This window comes from Lemur catta, chromosome 16, assembly GCF_020740605.2.
Source record: "Lemur catta isolate mLemCat1 chromosome 16, mLemCat1.pri, whole genome shotgun sequence".
In the NCBI taxonomy this organism is placed as follows: domain Eukaryota; kingdom Metazoa; phylum Chordata; class Mammalia; order Primates; family Lemuridae; genus Lemur; species Lemur catta.
Genome location: NC_059143.1, coordinates 23,468,261 through 23,495,907, shown reverse-complemented (window position 1 = coordinate 23,495,907; position 27,647 = coordinate 23,468,261). Strand labels below are relative to the sequence as shown.

General features: G+C 37.6%; 1 protein-coding gene across 3 annotated transcripts in view; it reads left to right on the top strand.

Moving 5' to 3' along the window:
• The window catches only part of GAREM1 (GRB2 associated regulator of MAPK1 subtype 1), a 177,163-nt gene that overhangs the window by 41,906 nt on the left and 107,610 nt on the right, over positions 1 to 27,647 (top strand). For 2 of the 3 annotated variants that reach the window (XM_045527187.1, XM_045527186.1), the window contains exon 2: positions 19,975 to 20,115. In XM_045527187.1, the coding sequence (XP_045383143.1) occupies positions 19,975 to 20,115 (141 nt within the window). Of the gene's footprint in view, positions 1 to 2,361; positions 2,478 to 19,974; positions 20,116 to 27,647 lie in introns of those variants that run through there. The other variant, XM_045527188.1, reaches the window with a different exon arrangement.

Sequence of the window (27,647 nt, the reverse complement as noted above, 5' to 3'; positions counted from 1 at the left end):
AAATGATTTAGAATATCACTGGGAAGACCTAAGAGGGATAAATATCTAATTAGTGTAGAATGATTTATACTTTTATTAAGTTGATTGCTATTGATATAAAAGCAGCCCAACAATGAATACAAATTTGAGATAGTTGGTAAAAGGTAATATGGCCAGTAGATCAGACTCTAAAACTGACTTTGCCCCTTTTCCCCCCTAATAAATGGAAGGTATTATTGCAATCTTTATATTAGAGAGTTATTTTATGAGAGGAGGGGATTGATACTTAAAGCGACATAGGATTTATTCTGTAAATGCTTTTGAAAATGTAAACTTTTGCTAGGGCTTTGCAGATGATACAAAGCAAACTTGAACTACTTAATCAGAAAAAGAGACTATAGGACTGTCAATGAATGCAAGGACAAGAATGTAGCAAAGGACTAAGACAAGGAACCAAAAAGATGGAAGATGACCTGATTGCACAACTTGAGTTACATATTCATTCTTGAGCCAATTAACTGTGTCTCAGAAGTTGAGGCATTTAATATAAATGTTGTGGCTGTGGTTTCTCCTCTGTGGGAGACGAGTGACATTTACTGGGTATGGGTTAAACTAGACAGAACTGCCAAAAGTTATCAATCACAGTGCCATGTTTAAATTTCTAGCTTATTATAATTAAAGCCTCTAATGGTGTGTGGCCTTCAGGAAAGTTACAAAATTTATCAAACTCACAAATATAATAAGTTTTTCAACCATTTTCATTCACAAGCTGTCAAACTGTTTTAACAATTTTCCTCCAGGTGGCTGCTCTATATCTTAAAGATCACTGCATTTCTAATGGTATTATATTTTTTTAAAAGAGATGACTTCCCTTTCCTCTTACATAATCCACCACCATTATTTTAGAACTCTTTATATAGTGCACTTTTCCTCCACATATAGGCATATGCTTTAGTGCAATTTTGCTTAAATTGCATTGGGCTTCTCTCCTTCCTTTTACTCATGCTGTTGTTTCTTGGACCTTTTTTGAGCCCTAAGAAATTTCAGCTTTCAAAGTTAGAAAATATAGCTTTAATATATCCATAAATGATGTGGCATTTTTGAAAGGTCACATTTTTTATGGTTGGAAGGAAAATTGGAAATATTTGTGAGTCATTTTAGTTGTCTAAGTGAGTTTAATGCCAACTTCTGTCTCCAAGGTTAGATGCTTAATTTAAACAGAGTACCACTGTATCTCCCTATGTCTGATGTTAATTTTTGTGATGTGACAGAATGTAATAATCCTTTAGAGTAGAAATTTTCATGTGTAGTTGTGGGTGGAAAAGCATGTTGCTTCCATCAGCTTTTCTGTCGGTGCCTCTGCTAGCAGTGGTGTTGCACCAGACCTCAGCCACCTCGAGTATCACCATTTTCATCATTTCAGAATTTAGCTCTCGATTTCCACATCTAACTAAGGGAGGCAGACATTCTTGGTTCTCTTTCCAGCTCTGTCATTTATTAACAGAGTGACTTTGGACTAGTTATTTCCCCTCTTTGAACTTTAGTTTTTCTCATTGAGTAATTTGGGGTGAAAAGCTTATAAAGCTGTTAACCTTTAAAAACAACACTTAAATTGGTTCCTGGAAAATAATCACTGCTCATTAAATGGTAGCTACTATTAATTTTTAGTTAATGATGTAGGTGTTTCCTGCACAACATAACTTCACCAAGGAGAAGCCCCTATCCTAGTTTATTTTATATGTCCTTTGTTGCTTTGCAGTGCAACTGTGTATGGCTTTCCAAAACTTGAAGCTCCCAGAAGCTATCATGGGAAGTTGGGACAATGATGCAAACAGGTGTGAGATAAATGGCAAGCTTATTGCCTAGTCAGGTCATGTTAAATTGGTTCAGTTGATGAAATTGTGAAAGCTCTAAGTAGAGTTGAAAGAGGAATTTCTATAGAATAAAGAAAACAAATGGTGGTGATATATTTGGAGACTCAAACTCAAATACATGAGGAAGAAAATGGAAACTGAAAAAACAAACCTGTATGTAGTAAAGTGAAACATGTAGTTTGAAGCCAGAATTACTGTCATGTGTGTATTTTACCTTAGATCTTGGGATTCCTATATTAAGGTCAATAAAAGAATACAATTTTTAAGAACAAGAAAATAATCCTGCTTTGCCCATTGTTAGCCAGGCCATCAGTCAAACATTCTGTACTCTGTTTTGTATTCTAGAATTAAAGAAAGAAAATTGGAAATGGTCCAGAGAAGAGCAACAGAAGTAATCAAAGGATAATTTAAAAAGGTCCATGAGGAAAGAGTAAAGAAGTCGTGAATCTTTAGTTCGAAGAGAAGTTTAAAAGGCCACTTAATAACTGCTTCCAATATGTGAAGAGTTGTCATGAATAGAATACTGAGCAGTTATTTCCTTTTTTACAAAGAACTGAAGAAAGGGAAATGGTTCGAGAGATACCTAGGTTAGATAAAAAGAAGTATTTCTTGCACACAAGAGAGGTATGAAATCTGTAGTCAGACTTTCTGTTCCATGTATCTTTGACTGTTTGGCTATGTTCTTAGCAGGTGGGCTACAAGTCTTCACTGAACCTTTGTCAACTTACAGTCCTCAAAATTAGCATCTTTTCTCATACTATCTTTTATTTCTTGGTTCTTTCATGCATGTTAGTCCCTCTTTTGCATCTCCAACTCACCTCTTTCTCTGTTCCAAGTTACAGAGTAGCACAGAACACAGAATGAATTCCTGTGGCCACTGAGAGATTTTCTTAGACCTGATCAATTAACAGGCTACTGAGGCAGACTTTTCCCCACAATCTTTATACTTAGAATTACTCAAAATATAGTAAATTATATTTACAAATAGTAGCACCTTTCCTAGAGGCATTTTCACAGTTGTTAATGGGAAAAGTCTCCAAGTAAAATTTTGTGCCACAGTGGTAGTTTAGTAAATTTGTTAAGTAATTGTGTTTCCTATCACTAAATATGGAAAATATGTATGTGTTTTCAAAGTGGGAGCCGCTAAGTTAATAGAGTTTAAAAGCTAAGTATATAGAACATACTGAGCATATTTATAGTAAAATATATGAGAGTGATAACCAATTAATATATGCCAACCCATTGGGGTAAAAATAGTGGCAGGGAGGAGCAAAGTGATGATTTGGTTGTCCCTTTACTCAATCACAAACACTAAATTGGGACTGGTACAGAATTTTAAATGCTTTTTTCTTGGGCCTTACTGTTGTGATCTTTCTTTAGAACAGTTTGATATACCCTTCTGAAGGCTGGCCTCTGTGGCTGTTGTCTGTGCCAAATTACAGCACAGAACAAGGGACTGTTCTGTTTTATTTACTGAGAATAGTGCTTAATAAGTACTATTTGACAACATGCTAAATTAAGAGAATGTTATAAGGATGTTTCACAAAGGAAAGTGGGTAAAACATCTGATGTTTACTAGTTCTATTTATCCATAAGTTGATAGCAATGGAAAGCCACTCTTAAAGCTGTATTTTTAAAATTTGGTTTAATACATATGAATATGTATGCTGAGAGCAAATGATTTCATGTGGTCCCAAATTCATACAATATCTTGATATAGTTAATACTATTTCAGAATCCAGGTTTTTGCCTTGTTGGTTTGACATGTATCAGACCCTGGTAATTGATTTATATTAACCAAACTCATGCAATACTGATTTGTATCCTGGGATACATCCATGATTATTTCCTTTTTTTTCACCTTTGACTTTTGTCTTATCCTACTATCTTATCTTAGTTTATAATCATAACTATGGTTGCCTTTCTAAAAATGGGATCTCAAGTGGAAATTATGCTGTGTGTTCATTTATTTATGTAACTGTGTTTATATGAGTATAATAAAGGTCAGTGAGATTTAATGTCCAAAGGGAGAAATAACTGTCAAAAATTTTTATAATGCTTCTATTTATATTTCAGTGTCACCAGCTAAGCATTTATCTTGAGTTTAATTCCTCATAGATTTTGGCATGAAAATTCTCCTGCGGGACATTGAAACCTTGGTCCATTTTTTAATAGATATCTATATGTATAGTCAGGTACAACATGTAAAATAATTGACTTGTATGTTGAAGTATAAAATACTACCACTTGTGATTTTTTTCTAGTTAGGCTTCTTCCTTAAATATGCTTTAAAGATAAGAATTACATAATTCTTAATGCTCCTTGCAACTTAAAGATTTTGTGCTTCGTTGACATTAAGCTTGTGTGAGACCTGTATTCTGTCTGAATATACAATTAGCCATCTGTTATACAGCTGCAGAGTGATGATATACTTGCGACTTTATGTCAAAGTATATTTGTATTTTGTCACTGGCAATGCAGCCTAAAAAACCCTGAATTATTGCATAATCAAATAATACCTGCCTTTCCCTTCTTTTCCTTACTTTGGAGCTGGTGCAAATCTATTGAACAGAGCAAGTGCCAGAGTCAAAACAAGAGAAGGATATAAGTAAGGATCAGTTAGCGACTAGTTTTCAGTGCTAAAACATATAGTGTAAACTAATACCAGCCTTATATTTTATTTTACTAATAGCTGGCACTTGTGTGGCATTTATGATTCCCACAGTACACTCACCAGTATTCTTATCTAATCCTCACAACGATTTATGAAAGAGGTACTGTTTTCACATTTCAGATTAGAAAACTGCCTCTGAGGTCTTGGGGATTAACTAAGGAGCACACAGCTAGTGTCGAGCTGGCATTCTAACTGCCCTCAGACTTCAAAGCCAGCTATGTCTGTCTGTTGCTTCACTGTATTCACCTGGACTGGGTTTACCTTGCTACTATGTTGAGATTTGCAATTTAGGTGAATGTATGTGTACGTGTACGGAATTTGAGTGTCTAGTTTATTTTATAGAATAGGTGATTTAGTTTTTCCTTGCATATGGTAGCATATGTTTGAGACTAGTCTTGCTATTGGGGACTTTGTGCACATTTCCTCAATTATAAAATGAAAGCAGTTGGCCTTTAGGTTATCCAAGCACCCTCCTAGTTCTAAAATGCTGTGATTCCAAATTTAATTGTTACCGTTCCACACACATTTGTTGCTTTAAAAAACTTCTACCTCGTATGATTAGCCCAAATTTTTACATAAGTTTCTTCTAACTGTCTAAGCCAGGAATTGCTAACCTTTGAGTTTTGGATTGTGTAGCAACAAAATACCTTTGTAATGACTGCTAGAAAACCTTTCTCCAACTAAATTTTGTTTTGAAAGAAATAGTGTTACATGGTGAAGCTCCCTCTTGAATTTGAAGATTGGAAAATGACAGCATAATGCCAGTTACATAGAGTTCATTCAGGAAACAAATTCAGCATCAGTATTAAGTACTTGAGCTGCTAAAACCTTGTGCTTCCAGCCTAGTGTGGAAGGCAGACCCACAAATATGAAATGTGTCAACAGTTACAAGGACCTTGGGGTAGACATAGGGAGAGCATCAAGAGAGTGAAGAGAAAGAAACAGTTCCATGTGTGGGATGGAAGATGGAAGGCATGGACCAGCAAAAGTTTCACTGAGAATGGGACTTAGCAGTTGGAGAAAGGATGATGTATCATTTTAGGCAGAAGGTAATGTGTATAGAAGTGCAGAGGCCTTAAGGAAACTGCTTCACAAAACCTCAGGTAATTCTGTTTTTGTCACATGCTGGAGGAGGATGAAGTAGAGGAAAAGTTAACTGTCTAGCTTGGGAAGATCTTGTGTGGACTTGGGAGTATCCTAGGCATTAAGGAGACTATTTAAGGGAAAGAAAAACAGATCTCTTGCAAAGATAACAGGAGACTCTGGAATTTCTAGCTTGGGCAACTATAGGGAAAGGGCATTCTGGGCAACAGGATAAGCCTGATTAAAAAAAGCATCGAGGCCTGAGGTATGCCCTGAGGCTGTGCAAGTCTTCCTCTGTGCACCTGTCTTTGGTCCTGCCTTCCCACATATTAAATACTTTACCAGTGTCATTGTTGTGACTGGGTCGTGGAGGTTTCATTCTGCACCCCGTGGCATTTGGGCTTTTTTCTCTGAGCAGTGAAGAGCCACTGAAGATTTCCAAGCACGGCAATGATGTGAGCATATTTGCATTTGGAAGGTTCTAATAGCAGCAGAACGGAAGCTAGGTAAGAAGAGAACCAGAATCCAGCCAGCTGGGAGCTGCTGGGAGCCTGTATTAAGCCAAGAGCAGAGGGGATGTGCAGAAGAGAACAGAACTGAGAGACAATGAGTTACATAATGACAATAATATTGTTAGCTAAGATTACTGAGTGCTTACTGTGTACCAGGTGCCTGGTCCAAGTGTTTTACATTGGTGTGCACATTTGATCCTCGTAGCAGCCCTACAAAGTAGACACTATAATGAGTATCTGCATTTTACAGATGAGGGAACTGGGGCCCAGAGACGTTAACTGACTTACTGAAGTTCCAGGACCTGTGCTTGACAATTATGTATAATTTTAAATACAGCAGCTATCAGGACAAACTAATGGATTGGTGAAGCTGAATGCAGTTTCAGTGGCCCTTGCATGATTGTCCTCTACCAGAAGGACTGTGGGTGGAATTTTATGCCCTTTCTGTATCTCCCCAGAAGTATTTGTAAATGTTTCTCTAAATAGGTAGAGGCAGCACAAATACTGGGGAGGGAACTCCAGCTTCAGCATGAGTGCGAACAGTCTGCGGTGCCCCAAGGTTGCTGGATTGTCTGTACTGAAGAGAGATCCATAACAGAAAACATTCATATGTATGAAAGCAATACAGTTAAGTACCATGTAGCTTTCTTGCATCCAGCTTTGGGATTATATTCTTTATAAATTAAATGGAAATGTTCTTTACAGACTCCCCAACAGGTATGTGGTTTCCTTGTGGTCATTTGGATGGATGAGCACCCTGCAGAGACTCTGAGCCTCCTGAAACCAAGTCAAGAGGTTTAACCCCAGTCAGGAAGGCAGTTTAGGGTCAGGAGTGTAGAATCCAAAGAGTAGCGGAGTCAGTGCCCAGCAATGGGCTAGACAACTAGATTCATCCCAGGAGGCAGAGATGCATGGGAGATTAAGTGGCAGCGCCTGTTTCCCCTAATGTCAGTGGCCAGCACTTTCTTTCCAGGTTTTTAAATATTCTCTGGGCCCTAATAGAGTTCTTTTGGGAGGAAAAAAAGACTCCCTTTTTTCTTTCCCCTTCCTACCTAGGGTTGAGCATGGCAAAGAAGTTTTGAGACCTAAGCATAGTAGAGTAATAGTGTTGAAACTATTTAAAGCTATGATAATTAAGCTCAATTAACTTTAAAAAGCCAAGTGCAATTATTGAAATTATTTAAAACTTTACGCTTAAATAAAGACTAATAGGTTTTGGCTGCATTCATTTCTCAATTAAATTTATCTGATCATAAGATTCTGTTTGTCTCCAGAGTGTAAATGGAGTGTGTTCTTTTGGCCTAGTTGCAATGTTAATGAGGCACAGTTGCACTCTTACCTGGGTCTTCCGCTTACCTTACGCAAGGTAACAACTGTTTTCATATCATAATAGTGTAAGTGGATTTTGATTGCTTTTTACCCATAAAGTCTTTTTTAAAGCTACTATATAAACACAGAGTTACCCATAATATTCTTAAATTTTGTGTTTGCTCTCTACTGGAATAACTGGCTTTCTTTCTGTATTACCATCTGTGATGGGCAGAATTCTGAGATGGCCCTCTTGTTCTCTGTCCCTGGTGTTATACCAGATTATGTTGTGTATATGGCAAAGGGGATTTTACAGATGTAACTAGGGTCCCTAATTGGTTGACTTTAAGGTTGCAAGTGTTTTATAAAGCTCAGGCTGCTTTAACAAAGTACCATAGACTGGGTGGCTTATAAACATCAGACATTTATTTCTCACAGTTTCGGAGGCTGGAAGTCCATGATCAGGGTGCCAGTACAGGCGGGCTCTGGCGAGGGCCTCTACAAGTTGCAGACTGCCAGCCTCTCCTTGTAGCCTCCTGTGGCGGGAAGAGAGTAATAGAGCTCTGTGAGGGCCCTTTTATAAGGGCACTGATCCATTTATGAGGGCTCCACCCTTATGACCTGATTATCTCCTAGAAGCCCCACCTCCTAACACATTCACCTTGGGGGTTAAGATTTCAACAGATGAACTTTAGGAAAATACAGACATTCAGTCCATAGCAGGGAGATTATCCTTGGTGGGCTCAACCTAATCAAGCAAGCCCTTTTGAAGTCCAGAGTTTTCTCTGGCTGGTCACAGAAGAGAAAGTCAGAGACACTGAAAGCACAAGTTTTGACATGAGATGGGTTCTCTGTTGCTGAGAGAGGGGGAGGGCACAGGGCAAGGACCTGAGAAAGACCTTTAGGAGTAGAGAGCAGTCAGTAGCTAGCAAGAAAGCAGGGACTTCAGTCTTACCACTGCAAGTGAGGTTTGCCAACAAGAATGAGTTTGGAAGAAGACCCAAGTTCCAGATGAGAATGCAGCCAGCCGACACCTTGATTACAGCCTGAGCGTAGAGTGAAGCCTTGGAGTGTCAGATTTCTGGCCTATATTTAAGCTGCTAAGTTTGTGGTAACTTGTTACACAGGTAACAGAAAACTAATGCACTGTCCCTCTTTCCATTTCTATCTTCTAATGCCAGTTACTGGTCTTGAGGGTTACAGTGGTAGCATCTCTCAGGCTTAAAGTATGTTTTCCATCTGTGGCCTTAAGAGCCACTATTGCATTGAATGAAGGACAATCCCATTTCTTTTCCCCTTTTCTCTTTTAAAACGGTGAGTCTAGTCTTACTGTATTATGATGCTGTAGGTTCCAACCTCTGGGAGGAGGTAGGGGGAACTTAACCCTATATTGTTAAAATACCGTGCTTAAAGTGATTTGAAGATACAGTTTTCTGTTCCTTTTTACTTTATTGAGTTAATTCTTGGCAATTTTATGTCATGCTTACGTTGTCCATTGGAGTGGGTCTGCTAGTCCTATTTCACATGTAGAAAATAAGCAAAAGAGCAGTATGTGGCCATTTCCTAGCAGAGGTGGGATTGGGACCTAGGCAGAGGGAGCTGTGTGGGATGGGCAGCAGGGTGTTTGTAATACACAGCAACAAGGAGCCGTTGACCTTTCACGGACATACATCATGGGCATCTGAAGCTCACCAGGGAAATCTGTAAGCATGCCAAGAAGAAAGTCTCTAATTTTGACTATTTCACTTGGGTGAAAAGAATGCAGATTGTTTTATTATACGTGGACAATTATTCTATTTTAGTCTTCTTGGTATTTTTAGACCCTTTATCTAATATTTCTCTTGCATCTAGGAAAAAATATTGAAATGGAAATATTGAAAAATATTGAGATGGAAGAAAGTATTCTCTCTTTTTATTAAGTTAGTAGAATAACATTGTGAATACTGGTCCACTGGATAATTTTTAAAATGATTTTTATATTTAAATGGGTTAGCCAGGCATGGTAGCACGTGCCTGTGGTCCTAGCTACTAGGGAGGCTGAGGCAGGAGGATTGCTTGAGCCCAGGCGTCAGAGGCTGCAGTGAGTTACGGTGATGTGACTGCACTCCAGCCTGGGTAACAGAGTGAGATCCTGTCTTTATTTAAAAACAATAATAATAATAATGATGATAAATAAGTGGGGTGGAAAGTTTTTCATATTAATTTTTAATGTGGCCACATTATTCAGGTAAACTTCTTTAGTTAGATTTGCCCTTGTCTGGAAAAAAATCTAGTGTATTTATATATGCTTAACTATATTGCAGCTCTGTCTGCATGTCTGTCTATCCATCTGTCTGAGCAAGCATGGAACATGACACAGAGAGTCACTAATAGATTTTGGTGGGGGGAGTCCCCTGCATTTATTGAGCCAAGCTATACTCTCCCTTATTTTATCAATGTCCGTGAAAACCTTTAAAACATTATTTAAATTTGTCATAATTTAAACTTTGCAAATAGTGACCTTTGACCTATAATTGCTAATATATTTTCAGTCATTAAAATATATTTTTTATTTTTAAAAGTATATATGCATGCAGTACACTTGAGGATCTCACAGCTATATCTTGCCTCCCCTCAAGCAGATAAATATATTCTATGTCTCAGATTACAAGCTTAGGAAATGGCCCTGTATATATAGCACTCAGTGTCAAAGTGATTTTTTTCTTGTTAACATTTTGCCCCAGAAAATTATACTAATAATTTATCTGTAAGCAATATAATTGGTTAGAAAATGTAACTAACCACACTACCAATTTAATTGTTTTTTGTTTTTTGTTTTTTTTTTGAGACAGAGTCTCACTCTGTTGCCTGGGCTAGAGTGTTTTGACGTCAGCCTAGCTCACAGCAACCTCAAACTCCTGGGCTCAAGAGATCCTCCTGCCTCAGCCTCCCGAGTAGCTGGGACTACAGGCATGTGCCACCATGCCCGGCTAATTTTTTCTATATATTTTTAGTAGTTTAGCTAATTTCTTTCTATTTTTAGTAGAGACGGGGTCTCACTCTTGCTCAGGCTGGTCTCGAACTCCTGAGCTCAAATGATCCTCCCGCCTCGGCCTCCCAGAGTGCTAGGATTACGGGCGTGAGCCACTGCGATGGCCCAATACCAATTTAATTGACGATGTCTCCCAGTAAATATCTGTAAACTCCTGGGGGTTTTTTTTTTAGTATTTTTTCTTTTTCATTTTTTTGGCTTTTTATTTTTAGAGTTTTAAAAAGAAATAATGGTTATCTATTTTATTTTCCAGTTCTATTTTAAGAAGTTGCACCTACTTAACAGAGACACTTTTTACTCCTTTTAGGCCTGTTATATCTTTATAATAGAGATTTGTCTATAAAACTTAATGATCTGATTTTTTTTTGTTTGCTTATTTTCATTATTTTAATATGGTATTCTTTCATGTTGAACTTTTGTGTATTTTGAAGTCATAGATGTAGTGTTGTCTAGCTAGTCCCTTGAGGGCAACCTATCTCGCAAAATAAAAAACTTCAAGTGTTATTGGGCATCTGCATTTTTCTTATTAACCCTCTGTTATGTGTACAAAGAATGTTAAAATCCAATGGTTTTGTGTATCAATACAGAAAACATTAGATTTTCAGCATTGGCACTTGTATGAGTCTTTAAGTTTTATTTGATTTTGTTTTTAAGGCTAAGCAATACTTTTGGAAATCCACATAATGTGAGGAGATTCTAAAAACTGTCAAATATGTAGTTTAAATATTTTTCTTAAGAATCTATCTCTGGTATAACTTCCATGGCAATGAATTGTATTTTATAATTTGATTCTAAATTCTAGTATTTTATGTTTGTTTTATTCATCACATAATAAATTCAAGGGAAGCTAAACCAAATTTGAAACTAAATGACACTGAAAATCTCTTAAGTTTCACCTGCAGCTCAGTTTATCCTCTTGAAATAAAATTGTTGGGGTTTACATGACATTTATACCTGATGAAAATCGCCCCTTTATTAGTTGAGTTGAAACATAAAGTTCAAGTGATCGTACTTTAGTAGTGCATTTTTGCATAGGACAAAGAAACTGTATTGTGTACCTGAGCCAGGCGAATAAGAGAAAGGGAAAAATAAAACCAAGGTCATAGTTGTTGAGAGCCTTCTATCTGCACGGTACTATATTGAGTCCTTTATTCTCATAGAGTCACCCAACTTCCTCACAGTATCATTACTATCATTTTAAATGTGAGTGCACCAAGGCTCAAGAAGTTAAGTAATTTGCCCATGATCAAATAGTTAATAAATATTAGAACCACAATTTAAATCTGGCTGCAAATCCTAGGCTATTTCTGAGATCTTATACTACCTCCCAGCCACTATACGGAGCCATATATTCATTTACACTATTGGAAGCAGAGAGTTGGGGACAGAGAGAGATCTAGAAACGTGCATGGTGATTTGGCCTTTGATGTCTGCTGGAGTCTGAGATAAGGACTGCCTGCTTCTGCGGTTCTCTCTGTTGCTCTCAGTTTCTGTGTAGCTTTTATGGTATGAACATCCTCCTCACACAGTGTGATAAATACACACATTGCACAAACTAAACGTTATCATCTTACATTCACTTCTCCAACACTGGAGGACAAACTGGATGTATCAGACCTATTGAGATAGGAATGTCTATACATTATAGTTTAATGGATTTTCAAAGAATAATTTTCCTATGTAAATCTGAGCCCCCTCCTTCACCCGCCTGAAATATTCCATAGTATGTGCCAGGTACTGTGCTAGAAGATTTAGTATATTTTGAATGTTTGTAGAAATGCTAGTATTACAGTTGCTCACCTGTTTTTCTGAAAGTTGCTTGGTATAGAATTCTTAATATCTTTTAAATATTAGATATAGTTCAGTATTTCACAGCATAAAATTTCAGATTTGACTAAAGTAAGCATACTTCTGTTTATACAGCAGGAATCTATTATGTGTAATTCCTGATAAATCTGTTAAGAAAAGAGTCCTTTGTCCAAGGGTTCATTTGAAAAGAGGTAATAATATATCCTAATCTTTTTTTCTCTTTTGTTTCACACATTCCTTTTTGCTTAGATTTCACCATGAAGTTCTTTGACTTCATTACCACTTAACGTTTTGTCTAGATTAGACTCTATTTCCTTAATTTTTTGCTGGATTTCACAGAAAACCATAAACTTAAAAACACAACTCTTTCACTTGCTTAGAACAAGATTATAGTTTCTGGGCTTTTGAATAAAATGGAATATTAAACAATGTAGATTTGTTGATGTTTATTTAGAGTAAGAAGAGATCGATGGAAGATTCTTGAAGAAATAGTCCTTTCCACTGAAGAAGTTTTGGTTTCTTCAGTTTCCATTGATTTCAGAATTATTACCTATGTTTCAGTGATTTCCTATAATCACACTCTTCCTGATCACTTTATAATTTCTCCCTCTTAATAGTTGCCAATTAGTTATTTCTTTTAGGATTCTCCTCCTCTTCTGTGATCTCCTCTCTGGAACATCTTGCTGCGTTTTCATTGCAGACAACATTTTCATTTTTTGATTTCACGTTGCTCTTTCATTGTTCTGCAGCAATTTGCTATGACATCACCTTTCCCCCCCCACACATACCTTTTCTTTACTCGTGTCACTTTGATTGTAGTCCTTAGGGGACAGCAGTGTTACCAGAATGCCATGTTATGTTCTCACAGTAAATAGTTCTTGTTTGTTGGGAAGACAATGAAACAACTGGGACCTCATCCATTGAAAATGTTTGAGGATGCTAATTAAGTAGCATTTAATTACATCTCTCAGTTTATAGAATCAAATAGATAGAATCAAACTAAAAGGATGAGGGATGGAATTTTTAGTCTAAGCTACCTTTGCAAAGTGAAGATAAATTTGTATGTATGAGGAATACTTGGAAAGAATAGCTTCTGTCAGAAAACTGTTGTGATCATTATAATTAGGAGAGTTTGCTGGTGTGGAGGGTTATGTATATAGATGTTTTAGTTCAGGTAGGCTAGCTACTGTAACAAAAAAGGAAAACTGCAGCACATCACTGGCATAATATCACAGTAGAAGGATATTTCCCACTTAACAACTCAGTGTGTGGTCAGGGCATGGGTAGGTGGTTTGTTCCAATATGTATTAATTAAGGAACGCAGACTGCTGGCAGCTGTGCTATCTTCAGTTTGTTCCAAGGTATTGCTGAGAATCAATATTTAGCCATTGGCTGAGGAAAGAGCACAAAGGATAGTTTGTGAGCGGCTTTCATGGGTAAGACCAGGACAGGAAGTGGGAAATGTCGTTTCTGCTCACATACCATTGGCTAGAAATGAGTGACATGGCAACACTCAGCTGCAGGGGCAGTTAGGCATTGTGGTCTAGAGGGTGCCTGGAAAGAAGAAACCTATTTGATAGTCAGCCTCCCATTGAAGGTTTTTGTTGTTGTTATTGTTTATTTGTTTAAAATGTTCAAGTTGAAGAGAAATGCAGTGGTTTGAGTATTTAATTGATTCAGTAGGTTTCCTTTGTACGTGAAAAGGATTGTAAAGTGAAGTAAACATACAATTAAAATTATGCCACACTATTTATTAACAGTGAGGCAGTATGAGTACAATAGTATTGCTTGACCAGCTTTCCTTTTGACATTGGCAAAATAACACAATGCTTAACTGTTAAATTAGATTTGTAATGAGCACCAACACAGAAGTCATAGAACTTATTAATTTATCCATTGATGATGGATTTAGCCATGACATAAGGAACAGCTTATGTCCATGACAGATAAAAACAATACCGAGTTCAGTCAATCTGATTCTCATTACACATGTATTAACAAGTGCCCACAATGATGGGGTTCTACTACAGTGCTGAGAAGAAACCAAACTAATCGGAAACGTACTTTAAAGAGAATAATCTGTAATACAAGATTATATATTTGCCATGCAAAGTTTGGTATTCTAGGAGTTGAAAAGATTAAAAGCACACACCTTGAGATAGACCGCCTCAAATTGTTGACTGAGCCTGTTACTCTGGTGTGAAATAATTGTAAGTACAAAGAAACACAAATGTGGACAATAAAAAACACTTTAATTTACTAGCACCAAAATCATGATACACCTTAGAGAATTGCCTCAAATCACATATAATTGGCTTTTTCTTTTCTTTGTTCTGTTAACCAGGGTCTGTTCTGTGTGACACGAGAATGGTAAGAAACAAACAGAAAAAAACCCACCCCAATCTGGGTATGTGTCTGTTTTGTTCTCTGGATTCATCCCAACCAAAGAGAAAACTCTTCATTAATAAGCTAACAGGTTTAATGTCAACACATTAGATTCAGTCACCTGAGTTACACTTACACTTCATATTCATGTTTAAAAATAAAAAAACGTTTAATAGAGACGTGGATTCTGTTGTGACAGATGCTACATAATGAATTGATTCAGAACCATCCTAAGTAATTCATACAAAAAGGCACTACAAGTTAGGTAATAATTCAGATACATTCAACAGTAATGAATTTAATGACAATTTGGACAAAGCTGAAATAGTTACAAGGAGCATAAAACCCATAAGATTCAGTGTCAGGGGGAAATATTCTAAATAAGATAAATGTATTAGATTATTTAAGAAGCAAAAACCCTAAGGCATTGAGTCTGAGCTGCTTTATCATACGGCTGTGGGCACTGGGAAGACGGGACAGAGAGGGGACAGTTAAAGAGGCTCTTGTCCAACAGCATTTGTGGTCCTGAGTATCTTTGTTCCTTAACTGCTACAACCATGTTTGTCAAACTTGATGAATGTATAGCCAGGTTTCAAGAAGAAAAAGATCCTTTTAATTTTCACAGTGTTAAATTATTTTTATTATAATGTCATTTAAATATTAATGTAGGCCAGGCATCGTGGCTCATGTCTGTAATCTCAGCACTTTGGGAGGCCACGACCAGAAGATCACTTGAGACCAAGTTCAACACCAGTCTGAGCAACATAGCGAGACCTCCCTGCAAAAAAATTTTTTAAAAAATTAACCAGGCATGGTGCTGCATGCCTATAATTCTAGCTACTCGGGAGACTGAAGCAGGAAGATCTCTTGAGCCCAGGAGTTCGAGGCTGCAGTGAGCTGTAATCATGCCATTGTACTACAGCCTGGGTAATAGAGCAAGACCCGCTGTCTCTCAAAAAAAAAAAATTTATAAATATATAAACATTTAAAAAGTTGATCTAAGTTCCTTGTGCTCAAGCAAACTTATAAATTCAGCATAGAAGATAAGCAAAGCTATAAAGTCAAGTGCAGTTTAAATGAACAAGATTAGGATTAGGATCAGGAAGACATTCATGAAAGTGGTGTTTGAGCTGGTTTTTCAAGAATGAGTAGGATGAAGAGCTGAGTAAATAGAGGTTGGGGAGATAAAGGCCCAGGCAGGGGAAAGAAAGTGAGCAGAGGACCGGATAAGTGAGAGTACAGCTTATACATGAACAGAAAACAGTTCCTTTGGGCTTTGTGTAGGTTTGAGTGGGTGGTGCAACATAAGGTGATAGACTCTTTGGAACTAGATCATGGGGAACTTGAATATTGGGCCAAGGAATGAGGAATAAGGCCAAGGGCCTCATTCTGGATGAATGGGAATCTTCGAAAGTATGTGAACAAAAGAATAAGATGACCGATACTGTATTTTAAATTTTAAAAAATGTTATATGCAGCAATATTTAAATAAATTAGGAGAAAGAAAACCAAGAATGAAAACCCGACCAGGAGGCCCACTCCATGAGGGCAGGTGTTTGGTTCACTACTGTATTGTCAGGTCCTAGAACACAGTTGGTTCTCAATGAGTGTGTGTTGAATGAGTGTGTGATACTTAATGAAGGAGAGGGGACATACAGTTACAATGTGTAGGAAATAAAGTCCAGAACAGGTGCTCAGGTTAGAAATTAGCAACTGGAAACATGGATTTGGGAGTGTCTATAACTAATTGAATCCTTGAGAAATGACTAAAGATTGTAAAGGAGAGAGAAAGGGTGAACAGGCTAAGGGTGGAGCCTTAACTCCGACAGTAAAGGCTAATTTAAAAGAGGGAAGTTAGCAAGGGGAGATCAGAAAGGTGACTCAGGAGATATGTTGGCCCAGAAGCCAGAGGAGCAGAAAGGAGAGTTATCCATTTGTGCACATCCAGCTTATAAATATTTATTTTGGATTTTGAAATAGAATCCTTTTTTAAGCAGACTGACTTTGAAGGTTTCATGGATTCTAGTTATCCTAGTGTCAACAGTGATTTTAACAGGTACATAAGACTTTATGTTGAGGGCATCAGGGTCAAACCAGGAAAGTGAAGTATATCCCGGAAGAATGTTAAATGTGGGGAAATTTCAGGATGAAGTTCACATGGTTTTGCAATTTAACACACAGTTCTTTTGGACTTCTTGTTACTACATCATTGAGCTAAATATATAATATTAATTTTAGTATGTTATATGTAGTAGTTAAGCAACAGGATAATTATATCAAAAATTGTTTACTTTATAAATTCACTGAATGTAGTATCTCTATCAGTGGCCTACCCTAGGATATTTTAAGTGATTATATTAAGTTTTATTTCTAGACAATTTTCGTGAAACTTATTTTGCCTAAAGCAGGCACACGGTTCAGTTGTTAAAAAAAAAAATAAAGACATAAGCTAAAAAAATAGGCATTGCTTTTCTTTATGACTTTGAAAAATCATTCTGAATCCTCTCGCTAGAGTGTTTACTACACCAGCTAGCAGTAGGACTTAACATTAAATTTTCATTTTGATTATCTTGATTGCAGTTGTTTCTTGGCTGCCTCTTTAGAGCCCACTGTGGAATAAAATTAAAACAGTTTTTATGATATAACAATTTAGTTGCAGAAAATGACATTTTTCTTTTTTCCCTGAATGGCAAGTGCATTCTACCTATGGGTTTTCTGCACACGCCCCATGGCTCTGGTTTCTCCCTTCTCAGATCCCTCTTTTGTAGTACCACCAGATTAATTTTCCTAAAGCAGAGCTTTGGTCATTTTCTTATTGAAAATTCTTAAGTTGTTCACCATTGCCTCCCTCTCATCTAAGCCCAACTCATTCTTTAAAGAAGGATTGGCTCAAACACTGTATTTTCTCTCTGCTGAAGTCCCCACCTCCACTTGAGATTTCTTAGTCCTCTTGCATAGGCCTCATCATGTCCTCTTTTACATACAATTACATGCAAACACCTCTTACCCTGAAGAATGACTTCTTGAATGCAGGGACAAAGTCGTCTTTATATTTTTTGTCTACTCCCCCATTGGCTTGTGCATAAAATATAGTAAATGTTTGTTGGATAAATGAATGAGAAAGATTTAAAAATAACAAACATGTGAACTGTCCCTTTTCCCATATGCTCCTGATCCTCTTACTCTTTACTTTTTCTTTTTCCAATAGCACCTCTCCCCTTCTGATTAATTCATAATTTATTCATTTTTGTTGTTGGTTTTGGCTATCTCCTCCCTTTTGGATAGTAAGTGCTATAGGGCAGGGATCTTTGTTTTGTTCGATGATATATCCCTGGCACCTAGAACGGTGCTTGTCATGTTGGTTGAGTGAATGAATGAAACTTGAAACCAAAAGTCAGCTTCTCCCTGTTTTTTGGATTATTGTTAGTGGTTTTCAAGGTAAGGGGCATCGTGGTGTTGGAAGAACAGGTGAGAGATGTAGAGAGACCTCAGAGTCAGCTTCTGCCACTTACTAGCCATGCAGCTTTGGTCAAGTTTCTTGATTCCTGAAGGTCATTTCCTAACCTGTTAACAGATAATATAACCTAAATCACAATGTTTACATAAGGATTACATTTTAGGGGAAAAAAGCATATAATATAATAAAATTAATGGCTCATATTTCCCGATCACTCCTAACATGCCAGACGTGGCACCACACACTTTTCCATTCCTGCCACTGTGTATTCTCCACAACCGCTCTGGTGTTGCCCCATCTCATGGGTGGAAAGGAGAGGAGGTTCCTGCTCCAGACCACGCAGTGGTGAGTAGCGGTGCCTTGACTGAGACCAGGTCTGCTGGACTCTAAACCTGGTGCTTGTAACTCATCTGCCTACTGTGTGTCTTCCCTGCTCCCGCCCCCTGTCCTACCCCTCCTGGAGGGGCATGCAGGATGCTGCATCTAGATCTCTCCTTCTTGCCCTGACATGGGTGAGGGACGCAAAGAGCTCATGAGTACCAGTGGCCTCCAGAGAGATGTCTTTATGAAAAAGCCAGGTCCTCCCAAATGGTGAAGGGCTGGGGAGCCTGGTTAGAAACCCCTTCATGCATTGGATCCCCCCCTGCCTTCCTGCTGATAATGTACCTCTACTTCCAGGTCTGTCTGTTTCTGTCCCCTCCCACCCCATAAAGCTTTTAACTTTGTATTTTGTACTACAAAAATAAAGTATTCCTGCATTAAGACTATTTTAAAAATTGTTGCATTATTGGTTTGGAAACAAATTAGATGGTTTATGGTTAGAATAACCAAGTTGACCAGCTTCCTCTGTTTATTGAGAAAATACTGAAACTTTTAAGAATTTTTGAGAGATCTATAAATGCCATTTCAAAATACACAGTTAAATTACTAAGAACTTAATTAGTGTAATATAATAAATGTTGAAAATAAGGAAGGCTGTTTTCTGTGTAAAACAATTAGCTTTTTCAGGTATTTTCATTGAACATTTAAAATTACTAAGCCAGGATTATTGAGATGGATTATTTCAGCATCTAAAAACATCTTTTAAGGAACGGATTTCTCTTTTGAATTAGTTTGTCAGCAGTTCAAAGGCTAAAAAGTTACCTCAGAACATATTAAATGAAAAATAATTTCATTTTTATGTTATACATCTTTATTATTTTCAGTTGATTGGGAGGTTTGGATGGAGGCCAGAGACAATTGACAAAAACATATAAAATTTAAAAGGAAATATAGGCATTTAATTTCAAGTACTCTTTCAACAGAGAGATAAATTGATTATTTATTTTCTGTAGCTTTATTATAATGATTAAAAGCATAGGCTTTGGAAGCCTTCTGACCTAGGGTTGAATCCTTGCTTTTCTGCTTATTAATCTGTGTGCTTATACATGTTACTTAACGTTCTGAACCTTGATTTTTCTCACCTGTATAAAAGGAGCAATACCTACCTCCTAAAGTTATCTTATTACATGAAATAATATATGCAAAGCATCTGAACAGTATTTAATGTATTGTTGGTACTTAATGAATGTTTGTTTCATTATCATTGAAATTCAACCATTTAGGTATAATGAAGTATTTAAATATCTCTGCAAATAAATAGGAAACATTTTTATGGAATCCCGTGTGCAATGCAATTGTCAACTTGGTACAGAATACCTTTTTTTTTTTTTTTAAACCAATTGAGAGGTGAACTTTATCTCATCTTGGGATGAACTATCAACTTCTACATTGGTGAAATTTTAACTAATGAAATTTTATTACAGAGTATGGAGTAAGCAGATGTGAATTCCAAGTTTCTGATGCAAAATTGTATTTTCTAGGAGAATGCATAGAAGGGCTGCGGGAAAATGACTACCTTCTGATTCATTCGTGCCGTCAGTGGACCACCATCACTGCCCATAGCCTGGAGGAGGGACACTATGTCATTGGGCCAAAGATAGAGATTCCGGTACATTATGCAGGTAAGACTCCTCTTACGGGGCCACAAAAGGCAGAGAGAGGAAGGGAACTTGAATAGCTCATTTTTTTTCCTCTAGGATTGTCTATAAACTAGAGAGTACAGTGACTTAGAAGAAGAATCAAATACTTTTGTGTAGTTATTTTATGGGTCAGTGAAAGCTCAGATTCATTTTCTCACAGGTATTTCTGACAAATGCATGTATTTAAATGAGGATTCTTATTAGGTATTTATAAGATGAAAATTTTGCAAACACAAAGAACTTCTCTGTAGTCTTGGTATTAAAGTCAGCACCTGTAGTTAATCTCTGAGCTGTATGTGGTCCTGTCTGGGAGCAACCCTTTACACAACTTGAACCTTGCTTTTTTGTGAATGACTACAAGGATTTCACAAGATACGATTTCACAAAGGAGCATTGTGGTCTGGCTTTAAAAGTATGAGATTGTAGTTCAGATACATGGACATGTCCCTCTTTTTGACTAGGCATTTAGAACATAGGCAACTGAGAAGACCACAATGCTTTAGTTAAATGAGGATAATAGCTGCCTTCTTACCTCACTTTGCACTCCACTCAGTGCAACAATGCTATTTAATTTTTATTGAGCATATTCTAGGTGCCAGCACTGTTCTAGGAGCTTAAGAGATACCTAGTGGCTCTAATAAACTTGTAGTAGTGGTGACTTATAAATGCAGTTTTTAAAAAAACTTGTTACCCTACACTTTCTTCTGCTGCTTCTAGTTCAATGTATGAAGGCTCTTAACCTTTTCTCTGTTACTCAATTTTTTTTTTTTTTTTTGAGACAGGATCTCACTTTGTCACCCAAGCTGGAGTGTAGTGGCACAATCATATAACCCACTGCAGCCCTGAATTTCTGGGCTCAAGCGATCCTCCCACCTCAGCCTCCTGAATAGTTGGTACTACAGGCATGAGCTATAACTCCCGACCCAATTTTTTAAAAGTCTGTAGTGAACGTTTTTAATCAACTAGCCATAAATTGTGTAGACTTAGACTGCCATTGTGTTTTTGAGTGACACTTCTACAATGCCCAGAGAGTTATCTGTTTGGAAAAGGGACCTTGCTGTATTCCCACTGTCTAGACAGTAGCAAATGGTATTTGCTGAATAAATATTTAATGAATTAATGAATGAATGGTTTGGTACATCTTTTCATTCCTAGGAGTCTTCTATTGCCAGTGTGACCCAGCTTTTCAAAAACGCTTCTCATTCAAAAAATGTGTAACAGGGAATTTCTGCGGCCTAAAATTTTGTTCTCTAGGAATAGCCTTACACCTGTGAGATTGGGAGCCAGGCAAACAGGGCAGTTTTTGTAGGGGCAGAGAACAAAACAAACCTTCCTACCCTGCCCAGTCCCTCCTGCCACAATAGGTGAGATCTGCATTATTTTTAGCAGGCTCCAAACTCTGGTTTCTGTCTTTGTGGAAAACCAAAAAAAAAAAGGTAAATGACTAAATTGCTTCATTATATATACTGTTTTACCGAATCTGCTGTATTCTTCTATTAATAGATTAAGTTTTAGTCTTTTTCCCCAAACCACTGTGAACAGCTCTTGTCAAATCAGTCTTCCCAAAAGAATGCTTTCATTTTATCATTTCCTCAAATCCCTTTAGAGACTTCATACTGCCGCTGGGTTTTTTGACTTATTGCCGAAGGCCCTCCAGGGACCGGTTCTAGTCTACTTCTCCAAACTTATCTTTTCTACTCCCACTCTAGCTAGATTAGTCATCTCACTGTTTCCTGAACATACTAGACGCTTTTCCACTTACATCATCCGCCAGCTGGAGTTGCCTCAGCGGCCATGCTGCTTCTAACAGCCCATCATGGCACCGGGGGGCTACAGGCATCCTCTGCCTCCCCATGTGGTCACATTCATTTGGCCCATGTCCTCTGTCTTTGTCCAGTTACCTTTTACTGTGTATACGCGTATCTTCACTCATCAGTTGAGCTATACACTCCTTAACAAGTAATACCAATTCTAAAATAACTCTTGATAATCCTTTGGATCTGTACACAAAAGATAAAATTCTTTGTGGCCATGGATGCTTAAACCAGGGATCTCAACCATGGCTACACATTGGAATCACCTGCGGAGCTTTAAAAAGGCTGATGCCTGGGTCCCACCCCCAGAGGTACTGGTTTAATTGGTCTGGAGTGTGATCTGGGCAGCAGGATCTTAAAAGCTCCCCCATGGTTAAAATATGCAACCACGGTTGGGAGCTCATTGTTCTGGAATGGGCATCCACTATGTCACAATGTCAGATGATAAGATTTCCCCAGACACCTGCAAATATTTGCAAATGTTTTAGGATTCTGAACATTTTTCTTTTATTAACAGCCATCCAGCCTCCATGGGTAAGAAAGATTATGGTATGTTTAGCCACTTACTCTTGATCTGTAGGGAAGATAACGATATACCTAACCAAGAAACCAGGCATCATGTTGCAAATGATATATATTTTTTAATGTAACTCAGGTGCGAATACTAAAACAAAACATAGGCACTAAGATCACACCACTTGACATGAAAGGAGAGAAAGTATATTCAAGAAAGAAAAACCTGAAATAGGACCAGATGATTTACGAGATCATTTGCCATTAGACAAAATAGAATGAAGGGTTGGTCATAAGTATCTAAATTTTCTCAGCTGTCTTCCTGAATTGCTTCAGCAAGAAGCTGAGGTAGAAGTTTTGAGGTACAACGACACAGTTGATCTTTTTGTTTGGGGTTTCACATCTTAAGATGGCACCAAGAAACTTGGTTTACAAAGTTAATGATTTACTAGTTTTTAAAAAATATCCTATCGGGTAGGCTAAAATAGGTCAATAGAGTGCAATATACTTTAATTACAATGTAAAACTTAAGACTTGTAAGTCTTAACACGATTGATAATGGAGTATAATTTTTTTTCAAAGAATATGTTTATTATTAGGTTCAGTCTAATTTGTTATTAGGTTCAGCCCTTGGGAGAAAGAGCATAAGGTATGTTGTGGAGACCAAAATTATCATTTATGTTTCCCTAGCTCATTTGTGCCCTAATTTTAATTAGTAGAGGAATCCCTTATCCATGCATATTTTACTAATTTGTCAGAATTTCATCTAGGTTGAAATTAATCTCGCTTTCTTTGAGGAAAATTCATAAACAGTAATTAAATATGTTTAACATAATTGTAATGCCCACCAGCTTTGTAACCAAACAACCTAGTTGAAGTTCTAGTTCTGCCATTTTCTGTCTGTATTATTTTGGGCAACTTACTAAACCTCTCTAAATCTTTATTTCCTCACCTATAAAGTGGAGATAATTATAGTACCTTTCTCTTAGGGTGGTTGTGAAGATTGAAAGAGATAATACAGGTGAAACACCTTTTAGAGGGCTACGGCTTAATACGTGTTCCTTAAGTGTTAATGGTGATGCTGATGATACGATAGCAACACGGTGCTTCTAAGGATTTAACTCTTTACCTTGTACTACTAATTACGAGTTGAATTACTTTTCTGCTCATTAAAGCCAGTTGAATACCGATATCCCTCAACGTTATTGTGGCTGCTGTTTTTTGTTTTGCTTTTTTAACTTTTTATTTTGAGGTTGCAAAAGTATAATGTACTTCCTTATGCCATTTACCCAGTTTTACCCATGTTTAACATCATTTTGCCATGTTTGTTTTTTAATCATTCTTTCCCTCCTCCCCCCACCAACTGCTTATATAAATATATGCACACAGACTCATTTTTTTCTGAATCATTTGAGAGTAGACAGCATACATCCCCCTCTGCTTCACTGTGCATTTATTTCCTAAGAGCATCGACATCCTCTTATGTAACCACAGTACTGTCAGCAAATTCAGGGCACATAATACTTTAATCTACAGTCCATGTTCCAGTTTTGTCAGTTGTCCCAATAATGTCCTTTATTGCATTTTTTCCCTTCAGGACAGTATCCAGTCTAGGACCACTTATTATATTTCCCTGTTGTGTCTCTTTAGTTTCTTTTAATCTGGAGCAAGTTCCTCAGCCATCCTTGTGTTTCATGATATAGACATTTTTGAAGAATACAGGCACATTGTTTTCTAGAATAGCCCTGAATTTGCATTTGCCTGTCTCCTCATGGTTGGATTCAGGTTACACATTTTTGAGTGGCTTGCTATATATGTGATGGCATGTCCTTCCCAGGAATCACATCTGGAGGCAAGGGACGTCCATTTGCCCCACATTGGTAATGTTCACTTTGATCACTTGGTTAAGGTGTTGTCTGATTTCTCTGCTGTACAATTAACATTTACTTTGTGATTACTAGAAGTTTGAGAGCAGGTACTTTTAGACTCTATCTTGCTCTTTCTCTAAATCTTCCCTCCCCTTCCGCCCCGTTAAGCAGCTATTGATGATTTCTGTCTGATTCAGTTTTTACTATGAGAATGACAAAACAGTGCTTTTCTAACTTAATCCCATCATTCCTTCTTATATTTGTTAGTTGTCATTTTACTGTAAGGAAAAGTGTTTCCTTCTTTCCTGTTTATGCATTTATTTACTTACCTGTTGTTATCGGCATGGACATAGGGATTCTTATGTCAGTGTGTTATGTTACTGTCCTTTTTATTTGATGTTCAAATTGTCCCATATTTGGCCATTCGGGTACAAGCTGGCAACTGTATCTCTGTGACACATGCTCCCTTCAGTTTTTTGAGCATGTCCTTGTTTTCTGGCATTGGTAGCAACCATTCTTTTCAATCAGTATACTGTTTCAGTCAGGGATCTTGCACTGTACTGTTCCAGGCAATACTTCTCACTCTGTGATCTTTGTTCAGGGGGGTCCCTTGGAGTTGGGCAGTGCACAGCCTGGGCAGCCATGCTCAGCTCTATTCACATATATTTTGGAAAGTGGTAAAAGTCACCTTTTTTAAGAAATCACAATTCAGGCTGGGCGCGGTGGCTCACGCCTGTAATCCTAACACTCTGGGAGGCCGAGGCGGGTGGATAGTTTGAGCTCAGGAGTTCAAGACCAGCCTGAGCAAGAGTGAGACCCCGTCTCTACTAAAAATAGAAAGAAATTATATGGACAGCTAAAAATATATATAGAAAAAATTAGCCGGGCATGGTGGCACATGCCTGTAGTCCCAGCTACTCGGGAGGCTGAGGTAGGAGGATTGCTTGAGCCCAGGAGTCTGAGGTTGCTGTGAGCTAGGTGACGCCACGGCACTCTAGCCCAGGCAACAGAGTGAGACTCTGTCTCAAAAAAAAAAAAAAAAAAAAAAGAAATCACAATTCAGAGGGCCATTCCCCTATTCTTCATCAGAAATTTTCATGAAATGCTTTATGTGGAAAGAAATAATTTCATCATACTTTGAGAAAAGACAAATATGTTTTTGAAGTTCCTATCAGTGGTGGTAATTAGAATCTCCTTATACCGAATTCTGGCGTTATTAAACATGCTTTAGGAAAATAAAGACTTCCTCATTCTGGCAAAATAAGTTTTTAATTTTGGAGAAAAGGTGTTTTCTTGGTATAACAAATTATTGATTCAGGGAGAGAAGGTGTCCAGTCACATATTTTGCTAACAGTAGAGGGAACCCACTGAGGAAAAATTGGCATAGAGTTTAGAAAAGAGATTTCTTTCACACAAGTTTCATTCAAAAGACATCACAGATAAATTTAATCTAAACTTTCTAACTTCTCATTGCTACCAAAAGTGCAAAGGTTTCCTAAGAAACGTACAATACAGAAATCAGAATTTTTCTGCATTGTGCGTGCTCAGAACATGTAACTCAGAACAGCCTGGCACCGCGTCAGACGCTGCTAACTCACCCTGCACTCCCACTCTTCTCCCCGTCATGTATCCTGACTTCTTAAACAAAAACATATATTATTAAAAAATTTAAAAAACCTAGCAACTTAAGTCTAGCCAAGAATTTGTAATAATGGGTGATTTTCATGTTATTTTACAATTCACATATCTATCAAATGCCTTTTGTCTCTGCAGCACAGCATGGTTGGTCAAGAACATCCCACATTGGTCACCACTAAAGCTCATGTCTCGGGGTCCTCATTTACGCTGACCCCTTCTAGGGCCTGAAACCTAATTTAGTATGTATAATTTGACATTTAAAAAAATGAATATAAACCAAAAGCCCCACAAAAACCTGGGTATGCCATTCCATGTCTGGAGTTTTATTTACCCTTCTCAGCTCCAAGTCCCCGCTCTATAAAATGGAGATTTGCCTTAGAAAATTTTACGACGGTTCTCTGAGATCTGACTTGTATAAATGGCTCGGCACGGTGCTGGCACATGAGGAGTGTTAAATCAACGATAACCTCCCCTCTCTCTCACCTCTCATGGAAACCCTCTACAGAGACAGCTCTGAGAAACCAAATGGGTCAGAATGTGAGGTGTCTGCTTGTTTGTGGTCCACTAATTTGTGAAATAATGCAATTCTGAGTGGGTTTATGAAAATTTAAATCATTCAATGGCATGCTCACTGTCATCATGGATGAACAGATACTGTCATCATGCATGAACAGATTGCTCCTTGAATATAAGCATCTGAGATGAACCCCAGCCATATTTGGCTTCTATTTTTAAATTTTCATCTTCCTGCAAGTCTGCTGAATCTGTATCAAGCTAAAATGATCCCCATACTTCCCTCCTAGTTACAATATGTACAGAAATCAGTGACACTCGAGCACAAGGTTGGTGAGAATTGCTTATGCAATCTTCAAGGCCCTTACTCAGCAAGCACCTGGATTTATATCGTCAGTGTCTGTTTTTAAAAATGCAGGATATGCCATGTCTGTCTCTCGGGCAAAATTATAGTAATGTGGCATCTAACACAACCTTGAATTGTAATTACTGAACAAAAGGAAGTGTTGAAACAAGCTAATTTTATTCTCCTGGGTTGCAAGTTTAATTAGCATGAATCATCCGTTTACAAAAGTCGCTACTAGTGTTGAACAACACTTTGTGTACTTTCTCTGTTACATGGGATAAAGCTTATGTGATAAAATGGAAAACTTTCTTTTTAAAAGCCCTAAGAATTAATCCAGTACTCTGAGGAATGTTTATCTCAGCCAATTTTGCCATTAATAAACATTAGGTATCTAAGACATAACCATTTTTCATGATTGACTCTAGGTTACAGTTAACAATGACTAAAATTCATTTGCTGCTTACTATTTCCTAGGCACTTTGTTAACATTTAACTTTTATTACTTCATATAACTTTCACAGCAAAACCATGAGGTGGATTCTGTTACCTGCATTTTGCACAAGTACAGACTGAGGTTCAGAGATGTTAAGTATCTTGTGACATTATACAGTAAGTGTGAGTTGAACAGGTCTGCCCAACCTCACCAGTGTCCCCTGGAAAGCACTTTCCACGTGGAAATCATCTAACCATCCTAGAGAGGAGAGGTCTGTTAGAATTAGCCAGTGAGTTGAGTAAAGCTTTCACTTTTCATCCCTTCCACATGTCGCTCCCCACTTGTATTCAGACTCTAGGGAAAAATCAAGGAGATGTGTAAGTCTCGAC